The sequence below is a fragment of the Gopherus flavomarginatus genome, chromosome 1 (assembly GCF_025201925.1).
Source record: "Gopherus flavomarginatus isolate rGopFla2 chromosome 1, rGopFla2.mat.asm, whole genome shotgun sequence".
Taxonomy (NCBI): Eukaryota; Metazoa; Chordata; order Testudines; family Testudinidae; genus Gopherus; species Gopherus flavomarginatus.
The window spans coordinates 95870800-95881516 of NC_066617.1; the positions used below are offsets into that span (position 1 = coordinate 95870800).

The 10717-nt window shown below is 47.6% G+C and overlaps 1 protein-coding gene across 3 annotated transcripts in view; it reads left to right on the plus strand.

Annotated features, from left to right (window-relative positions):
* The window catches only part of LOC127051675 (cytochrome P450 2D17-like), a 204937-nt gene that overhangs the window by 90590 nt on the left and 103630 nt on the right, over positions 1-10717 (plus strand). Inside the window, exons 1-2 of one of the 3 annotated variants that reach the window (XM_050954330.1) lie at positions 6464-6575; positions 6728-6832. In XM_050954330.1, coding sequence (XP_050810287.1) covers positions 6788-6832 — 45 coding nt within the window. In that variant the 5' untranslated portion in view covers positions 6464-6575; positions 6728-6787. Of the gene's footprint in view, positions 1-6463; positions 6576-6596; positions 6833-10717 lie in introns of those variants that run through there. The other 2 variants (XM_050954318.1, XM_050954299.1) reach the window with 2 other exon arrangements.

Genomic DNA, 10717 nt, shown 5'->3' on the forward strand with positions numbered 1-10717 from the left:
ACCATGCTGGAGCTCTTTGGTCACCTCTGCTGATGAGCTCTGCATGGTCACCTGTGCAGATCAGCTCGCCACACTGGCCAAAGAGGAAATGACATTCAAAAGTTCTCAGCGCTTTTCCTGTCTACGTAGCCAGTACATCTGAGTTGAGAGAAGCTGTCGAGAGCGGTCACAATAGAGCACTCTGGGATAGCTCCCGGAGGCCAATACCATTGAATTACATCCATACAACCCCAAATTTGACCTGGCAAGGCCGATTTCAGCGCTAATCCCCTCATCGGAGGTGGAGTAAAGAAATCGATTTAAGTCAAAAAAAAGGGTTTGCCATGTGGACAGGTCTAGGGTTAAATCGAGGTAACGCTGCTAAATTCAACCTAAAATTGTAGTGTAGACCAGGTCCTACTCTTCCTCATGGGGGACTGGATTGGAACTGATCTCCTGCAGGTGAACGGCTTCTCAATCCATCCTCCATTTTCTTCTTTTAAAAAAACATCAATCTTAGTCCTCAATGTGTCTCTTGTGTTACTCTTCAGCATTTTTGGTTTTCTTTCCCAAAGTGGACTTAAAACAGGGTGACCAGCAGCAGGAAATGACTCTGCACATGAGGACAAAATGACATCTGTATGTGAGGGCAGCAAAGAGCTGAAACAACATATGAGGAAAGTTGTGGTGACAGAGGAAGAGAGGTCAGCACAGCTCTAAAATGACAGTGTGTCCTAAATTGCTCCAAGCTGTTGTCTTATCAATCTAATCTAAAAGAATCTGAACATTTCTAATATATCAATTGTTTTAACAATTTTACTCCAGATGTGGTGGCATTTCCATGGTGGATAAAAGGGTCCCTGTATCTTGTCTTTAGGCACTATGTAAATTATGAGCAGCAATTATAATTTTGTTTTGGAGTGCCCCAGGAAGCCACTTGGGGTCAGAATCCTCTGTTAGACATCACCATAATGACCTCTGTGGTCAAGGATTAAAATCTTGCATGTTCACAATTTGGATTTCAGGATGGGGGTTAGAAGCAGACATAGGAGAAATGGGTGAAATAAACTTTATTTTAGGGTGGGCAAACTTTTTGGGTCGAGGGCCACTTGGGGTTGCAAAACTGGATGGAGGGTCGGGTAAGGAAGGCCGTGCCTCCCCAAACAGCCTGGCCCCCGCCCCCATGAACCCCTTCCCACTTTCCACCCGCTGATGGCTCCCCTCAGAATCCCCGACCCATCCAACCCCCCCTGCTCCTTTTCCCCTAACCATCCCCTCCTGGGACCCCTCACCCCTAACCGCCCCTGGGACCCCACCCCCATCCAACCCCGGTGCTCCCAGTCCCCTGACTGCTCTGACCCCTATCCACGCCCCTGCCCCATGACAGCCCACCCCCAGGACTCTCAAGCTTATCCATCCCCCCATCCCCTGATCGCCCCCAGAATCCCCACCCCATCCAACCTCTGACTGCCCCTGGGATCCCCTGCCCGGCCCCCTTCCGGTGTGGCTCAAAGCAGCATGTCTGGCAGCCGTGCAACCCAGCCGGAGCCAGACACGCTGCCGTGCTGCTCGGCAGGAGTGCACAACCCTGCTGCACATAGCGCTGCCCGTGTGGCTGAGAGGGAGGGGAGTCAGTGGGGGAGGGACCGGGTGCTAGCCTCATGGACCAGGCAGGATAGTCCCACAGGTCAGAAATGGCCTGCGGTCCATAGTTTGCCCACCTCTGCTTTACTTGTACAAAAATGTTTCCTTTGTACAATGGCAAGAACTATGGTGGCTGAGTCAGTCCATGTGCCAAGGCATGATAACATTTTCAGTAGTAAATTCAGAGCTGAAGAAAGGTGTTGGGTTGAGAATGGAGACTGAGGGGTCTGCTGTTCTCCACAGAGCAGGGATTCACAAGATGGAAACTTATCACTGTCCTTCCCCTGTCAATACTGGGTGCCCAGATCTGAACCTGCTCTTTGCGCAAGAGGGGAATTACGTCTCCATGGGCCTTGCCCAGTCCTTGTCCTCGCTACTGACAATGCCAACAAAGTTCCTGCTGGTTGTGAAGCTGTTTAGGTGATGTGGATAACTAGCCTACTAGCACTTTGACTGAGGCCACTCATTCATCTCCCCTCAGCCACTGAGCAATGGTCTGAGAAGCAGGATTGGAAGCACTGATCTGGGATGAAAGGCTCTGTATCCCATCCCCACTTCCCTTATTCCTACAGTCCCTAGCCTAGCATGAATTCTGAGTGTTTATTTTCCATATTTCTCACTTAGAAATACTGTGGGGTTTGAAATAGTCTCCATGGCCCAGGTCCTCAACTATGGTTGAGAGCACAGTGCAGTTCAGAACTGGGGACAGAAAGCTAGTCTTTGTGCTCTCCCAAACCTGGGCTGACTGAGGTGTTCTGATTTCCTCATGTCATTTAGAGCAGACTAATACACCAAATAACCATGGGCCTTTCTGACAGCTGGAGATCAGAACGGCCTTGGTACACCCCGGCTATGCCCCTTACAGTGGCAGCAAGGATGGAGGGATGGTATAGGAGCCACAACGTAGGCTGTACCCCAGGGAAGGTGGTCCTATGGCACCTTTGCCTGCTCCACGCTTACGCATCACCCATGGTGTGTCATAAAATGGTGGTTTCATATCCTGAGATCTGGGCCTTGTATATTTGTTTTAATCAGTTTTAAAATCTGAACATTAAGGGACAATTTAGAGCAAAAGATTTCAGAAATGCAGTAATTAAAATGACCACGAGTAGTTCCATTGTCGCACATGCTTAAGTGCTTGACTGGATCAGGTCTTCAGTCTTCAATGTAAACAGTTCTGTGCTGTACATTATGTTGGCACCCAATTGTTTAATTAACGAATGTAATGAACTGATAACACTTGGACAGTCTGGTGTGTGTGTTTAGAATATAGACATTCAGGCCTGTCTGTAAAAGCTATACTTTTAAGAACTTAGGAGTATTTTTATCACTTATGATATGAAACAAAGAATCAAAATCACAGTTCACCTGTGTATGGGCCTTCTCTCACTAGGATAGTCTGAGTCCTTGTTCTTAGGTTAAGGCCTTTGGCTAAGCAGCAGGGGCAGCCATAAGCTGGGAAGCGAATGGTCACATTCTCACATTCCAGACCAGTCACACTGAAATAAGGTGGTATTGGGCTGTTAGGAAGATGATCCTGTCCTGATAGTGCCCATCACCACCAGACAAAGAAACGGATCTTAAGATGGTTAAAGAGAACTTAGTTTGATAGCATCCTGTCAGGAAGAAATCACCTATCTCCGGTTGTGGTTGTGAAATCCTCATTTCTGTAGTGTTTTATCTTTATGGCCCCCACTTTTCTATTGTTAATCTGTCTGGTTCTCTAATTGTTTGTCTTGTATATAATTAATTTTGCTAGATGTAAGTTAATGAGGGAACTGGGATATAATTGTTTAGAGAATTATGTTTCAATATGTTAGGATTGGTTCATAAAATTTCAGTAAAATTATTTGTTAAGGTGTAGCTAAGAATATTACTATATAAACCGGGGTCAAGCAGGAAGTGGAAGGGAAATTGGACTCATGCTTGCTCAGGCGAGGGGAACAGGGACACAGGAAAGGCTGTGCAGCATCAGAGCTGGGAATGGGGACAGGGGGTAAACGCTCTGCGACGTCAGAGCTGGGAATGGGTACACGGGGTAAACGCTCTGCGGCGTCAGAGCTGGGAATGGGGACACGGGGTAAATGCTCTGCGGTGTCAGAGCTGGGAAGGGAACACTGGGGAACAGATTCTATTGGCGTATAGAGATAAGCCTGATTGGAGTGAAGGGCTACGGAATATGCTTGCTTGGAAACTAACCCCAATAAACGTCACTTTGTCTGAACTTTGGGCTTCTGGTCTTTTGCTGCTTGCTGTCTGCATGACAAGAACCGGGGAAGTAGGAGTGTGAAGGGAAGGCCCTCTAACGGTGTGTTTTACAAAATGGTGTCTATGGGGTGTTTTGTTGCTGTCTATATGGCATCTCCTTGAAATCCTCCCCTCCCTCTCTTTAGCAGGCAGGAAGCTTTGGAAGAGTCAAAAACATGACATTCTTTATGAAAAAGTTCCTGAGCAGAAACAGCGGATGGCGGATATGATCAAAATGCTCTACCAGATGGCAGCTAAAATTGATGGTACCTATTAGAACTGCACTATTATGAGTCTCATGTCTGAGCGTATTAGTGCTGTTGCTAGTATGTTGAGCATTGTTGGAATAAATAAGGAATCTACCAGTAATTTATTCCTTACAACTCTACAAATCAGGATCAGATTAGTCCACCTAGCCCACTGGAGGATCTGGAGTGGCATCTATTTTGATTGGCATAAGAATGGCCATACAGAGTCAGAGCAATGGTCTGTGTAGCCCAGTATCCTATCTTCCGACTGTGACCAATGTCAGATACTTCAGAAGGAGTGAAAAGAACAGGGCAATTATCAAGTGTTCCATCGCTGGCCATCCAGTCCCAGCATCTGGCAGTCAGAGGTTTAGGAACATCCAGAGCATGGGGTTGCAGACCTGACCATCTTGGCTAACAGCCATTGAGGGACCTAACTTCCATGAAACTAGCATGGAACTCTCCCGGGACATAAACAATTTGCATGAAACTCTCCCGGGACATAAACAATCTCACTCTCAGATTTTAGGGCCCAACCAAGTTCCCACTGAAACATGTGGCACTCAGACACATTTGTAGTGAAAACAAGTAAACATTTATTTAACAAAGTACAGTGATTTGAAAAGTAGCAAGTTGAAGTATTGGAAGCAAATGGTTTACATATAAAATAAAATGTTAACATGCTTTCTAGACCCTGGACTTATTTAACTAGATACTTTTCTGTCTTAATGTAACGTGCTTGGAATCTCTGCAAGAACGAGACCCCCACACACTGTGAGTTCTTTGGCTTTAATGAAGGTAAAGTGACACATTCGCAATGGGGACGCTGGGCTTTGCTGTCACTTTGGCGCGGAACCCAGCACTGAAGCTCAGCTCAGCCTGGGTCGGAGTCCAAAGGCGGGACCGGGAGCATACAGCTATATATACACAATACAAAAGCAACTTATACATATGCAAAAAGGGACTTTCCACAAGCTATGACCGCCCTTTGGCCTAAGGCCATACAAACTGGTTTCAACCAGTTAAAAGCAAGTTATAACTGGCAGGCCGTGTCCTACAATGACCGGCCACTTAGCAAGCAGAGGCTTTCCGCAAGGCCGCAGAGAAAGCGAAGATACCCTAGCTAGGCCGTGACACAGTCTTCCGCAGTCCCCTTCACTTGTAAAGTAAAGTTCCCCCAAAACCCTTCCAGTATCTTACAGCCAGGCTTGGTTGTGATCTTCCATGAGACAAGCCATGCTGCCAGCTTGTCTCCTCAGTGGAAAGATGCAGAGGGTGTGTCTCTGTGCCCTCAGTGTTACCCCCAGTCCACTGTCCTTCCTTGTAAACTGGTTGCTGCTCAGCACCCATGGGTGGTTTTTTCCTGAGTGCTACTTTCTTGTCAATTTCACTATCTCTTGATTAGCGTTTGGCTCAGTCTGAGGCTAGGGCTCCTCTGGGGCACAGCCACTACACAATATACACCTGACCAGGTGGAGAGAGAGAAGCATCTCTCACCTCCTCCCTGATAGTGTTCAGTAGCTGGTTCTCTCTTCAATTCTATGTAAAAATCATCCAATAAGAAAGAGAAGGACTCAGATCTAGTTAAACCCATTTTAAGCAATCTCTGGGGGGGCTCAGCAAAAACTGGTTACTAACCAACCAAGTGAGGAGAAACGGTGAAGGTAGGGTGACCAGATAGCAAGTGTGAAAAATTTGGATGGGGAGGGGGGAAGGTAGTAGGAGTCTATATAAGAAAAAGTCCTGAATATCGGGATTGTCCCTATAAAATGGGGACATGCAGGACCGGCGCTAGGGGTTTTAGCGCCCTAGGCACACGGCAATTTCGCTGCCCCGTGCGTTGGTCCCGCGGCTCCAGTGAAGTTACTGCAGTCGTGCCTGCGGGAGGTTCACTGGAGCCGTGTGAGCAGCCGACTGTCCGTCCGCAGCCACAACTGCGGCAGCTCCACCAGAGCCGCCTGCCGCCCCTCCGGCAAAACACCGCCCACCAATAATCCTGGCACCCTAGGCGATTGCCTAGGCCGCCTAAATGGAAGCGGGGCCCTGGGGACATGTAGTCACTCTAGGAGAGGATTGCTACTTCTGAATACAAGGGGTAATTCGAGCCCTAGGATAGACTCACGCTTGCATATGGACTTAACCTTACATCTCACACAGGCTCCAGGGGCGCCTTTCTCCCTCATGTTACATGGCGCAGATGCTGGAAATGGAGCTGTGGCCTTTCCCTTTTACAGGGGCTGGGCCACCCTTCATGACCACTCCCCTGCGAGTTTGTATTATCTAGGCAGAGGAGGGGCTACAGAGAAATTCTGGCCAAGCAGCTCCAAGCTGTGACGTTGGCCAGAGGAGGGCGGGTGTCTGAGAAATAAAGAGAGAGAGAAGGGGAATGAGTGGAGGAAACTAGGGAGACAGAAAGAGCAAAGAGTGAGAGAACAGGAGCAGGGAAAAGAGGCAGGGGTGAGAGTTAAAAACACGGAGGGGGGTCAAAGGGGAGAACGATCATGGAGCTGCTCCTGTGGCTCTGGTCCCAGCTTCGATCCTGCGGGAACAACCTCCCAGCACTGGGCATAGCCCTCACAGTCTTCGCTCTGCTATTTGATTTCCTGAAGCGCAGGAAGAGCTGGAGTCGCTACCCGCCAGGGCCGACCTCTCTGCCTTTCATTGGGACCATGTTGCAGATCGATTTCCACAACCCGCACCTCTCCTTTACCCAGGTCAGTGCCAGAGGGGCTGGAGAGCACAGCTAGGGTGACCAGATAGCAAGTGTGAAAAATTGGGACAGGGGTGGGGGGGAATTGGTTTCTATGTAAGACAAAACTCTGGGTATCAGGACTGTCCCTGTAAAATCAGGACATTTGGTCACCCTGAGCACAGCGGGCTGTGGAACAGAGCTGGTGTGGGCTGGTGGTTCGTTAATCCAGCTGGTGCGGGCTGGAGGGGTTATTTTACATGCAGGGGCTTTTCCAACACAGTAACAGTCAGTCCCCCTAGGGGAGGAGGGGCTCTAATGCTCTGAGATTATCTGCTGTGGCTTTGCTCTGGCTCTAGGGTCCAGAGGGCAACATTCCACTCCCAAGTCCAGTAGAATTCTCTGCATGTGATAGCGCTGGAGGAGATGATCCCCACTGCGCATGCGCACATGCCATATCCACAGGGGAACACCGAGACACAGTGACTCAGCAAAAGTGAACAAACCTGTAATCTCCAGCTATACAACTGTAGGATGTGCTTGCTGGCTGTGTCTGCGCTAACAAGAGCACACACCACCGCTGCAGGATTAGTTGTTGCAAGTGCATGCTTTGTCCTGTCTGCAAGGAAACTACTGATGTAGCTTGAGGCAACTAAATCATATTATGTTTAGTGATTGTAGTTGCCAAACTCCAGAGGCCCCATTTCTAGGCTGGCACCTTTCAACACTGCAGTCAAGGGAAACTGGGTCTGGTTCTTGTTTTCACCATGTGGTAGGAAGAGTTTTTGAATTTCCAGATCAAATTGGATGTTGACAATGCTGCCAACAACACTTTTGCCCTGTAACTGTTTTAACTTCACCTTTTTAGTAACAACATTTATTCCCTTTTCTGTCCCATTTCCATTTCACACAATTTCATTTTCCTTTCTAGCATTTCTCACAGAACGGAAACTAAAACAGCTGCTTATAGTTACAGAATCATAGATATCAAAGATAGAAATGGCCTATTCTTATCCATCCCTCTAACTTCTAGTGGTATGCCCCGCAGGGCTTTATCTAGTTTTAATTCCCAGCAAAGAGGCTTTCATCATTTCCCCTAGGAAACTATTCCCCAGTCTGATGCACCTCTTGCTGAGGGTTTGTTTCTTGGTGTCCAGAGTAAATTCTCCATTACTTAGTCTCAATCCATTACTCCTTCACCCAAACCTAAACAATTTCCCTCTATCCTTTGCATTTTTATCTTTCAAATACTTGCAGGCAGTATCATAGTCCCCTTCCTTAGATATTTGACCTGTTTATATATTTACGTCATTTTAGCTTTCCTCATGAATCAGCCCATTCAGTCCCTAATCTCTTTTGTGGCTTTTCTCTGAATTCTCTTTTTAATAAGTATCTTTCTGGTAATGAGGTGAATGCTCGGAATGCAGGCACTGTTACAGACACATGTTCGCCAGTGCCTTATAGAAAAGGACTCTCATCTGCTTGTCACACAGTGCCTCTTAGTGTGTCATCAGCATCATTGGCTGATGCCCACGTGGCTTTGAGGAAAGTTACTGTAGAAAAGCTGGAACACGATGCATTCGTTTCTTGTGTTTTTCACATACACATAAAACAACTACTTATGGTTTTTTCTCTCCCTAAATTCTTGGCCCAGAAGGGCATTTTCTCCCACGTGTGCGTACAATCCTCAAGAAATCCCACAAATAGCTGAAAATAGGTTAAATTTTGCACCTAAAATATTTGATGATGGCTTTGAATTGTTCTGCTTTGTGCTCTGCAATGCCTGTCTGTCACCAGGGTACAGTGGCCCTGGTGCTCGCTTACATCGGGCACACTCTGTGCTGGTGGAGTGGTGCAAAGTAGCCTCAAAGCCAGTGTAGCCAGCCACAGCGTGTTCAGCCAGGACAGAGGGATAATCCAACAGCAATTCCTACACGATGCTTTCCTGTAGCCAAGGGGCACAGGCCAGGGTTCCCCTGTACCCTGCAGAATCCCAGCTGCTGTAACTGCCTCTCATGGCTAGTGAAAACTGCCACAATTTAGAAAGGCCTTCAGGCTAATCTAAATTACTGCAGGGGAGTGGGGATGGGACTGGCGCACATGATCAGGAGAGTCCAGAGGTATCGTAAAGAACTTTGCACTATCCTCTCCTGCGTTGCACCAGACAACTGTTAGCTGCAGGAAAGGATCAAGGTTAGTAATTACAAAACTCAGTTTTGCAGCCAAGAATGTCATTCTCAATGAAGTTAACTTGGTTTGCTTTGGTCTAAGACCTGAAAGTTGTTGGGCACTAGCTGAAAACCTGCAATTCCATAGGTGCCCCCTTCTCAAGTTTCCCTGAGTGTGGAAAAAGGGCAGGACTTTTATGCTTCCCCTTTCCAGGCATTTCTGGTCTACACACAGTTTTTGTATCGATTTAATGATTTCAGTCAGGGATGTGATTTTTTCCCTACCAAAATAGTTGAATCACAGCTGCATTCGGGCACTAATCAACACAAAAACCTTTCCCGTTATCTGAGTGTTATTGCCATCTGCCGTAATGCTCAGACCAGCGTTGGCTAGGATGCCATCATAGTCACACGTCATAGCTGCAATAAGCCATCTTCCGGCTAATGTTTTTGGGGTAATGAACCACCCACAATAGGTTAAGAGATGGGCAAAGAAACGATCATGCTGTTGGGAGGGGCTCAAGAGTGTGAGTGCCTGTCTCAGGGCAGACTGCTAAGCAGGGCAGATACCCAAACTGTGGTGTGTTATGTAAGCAGATTGCACCAAGCCAGTATCTAATGTGAACTGCTGACCAGGAGTGCTGGAACCTCGGTAGAAGTGTATGGGATGGCATGAGGCTCTGCCCCCTCTGTGGCCCTACCTCTCTTCTCCTCATCCCTGAGGCCCTGCCCTCTTTGTGCCTCCACCCCCTCCTCCTTCTCTTTTCCCTGAGGCCCTGCTGCCAGGCCAGGCTGGAAGCCCAAGCCTGGCTGTGGTAAGAGCCACCCAGGAAACCTGGGCCACTGTGGGGAGCGACCCCCAGCCCTCCCCCCCATTCCAGCTCCCCTGCTCCTGTATCAACTGTAACAGGCTTACCATGGAGTCTCAGACAGTCCCCTTAGAATCTCCAGTCTATCTTGCCACCCAGATGAACTGGACTTACTGATAAATGGTCACCAAAAAAATCACACCACATTCAGGTTATTCCTGTCACTTACCCAGATCAGTTGGTACCCTAGATCTTACAGGAAAGACAACACCTGTAGCCAATCCTGTAATAAATGATCTGAAGGTTTGTTAACTAGGAAAAAGAAATGACAGAGTTATTTGCAGGTTCAAGCAAGCAAACCTATACTCGCAAATAAGTTATCATCTAAATCTAAGAGTGACTGAGTTGCAGTGACGTGTCTATTCAAAGAGTCTTTCAGGGCGGACCCAGCAGGCAGCCCTGGGGATCTCTAGCCATGTGACAGTTCAGATAGCCAAACAGATGGAAAATTTTCCTGTGACTTTGTTTTATTTCATTCATTCGGCTTCCAGGTCCACAGAACAAGCCTCCTTGCACATGGCATTTCCAAGGTGGGATAGGGCCGGGCCGTTAGCCAATCCTTTGTATTGCAATGTTCCTTGACCCAGCTGATTTTGACAGTCCTTCTCGATGTGGGGAGGGAGGATTCCTGTGCCTGGGTTCACAAGTCCACAGCAGCAGCCATTTGCTAAGTTATAAAGCAAAACTTACATATTTTATTATGGTGTGGAACACAGGCATTGCAAGTGAGATTAACGCCTTCAGCAACTCACAAGCATTTCACAGAGTCTAAACACTAAATTCATTCTGTAAGACTAATACCTATTTTGAGCAAACTAACATACAGGTGAACTGGTCTGGTCTCCAGCTATGAGTTTGTTAGTTCTTAGCTAA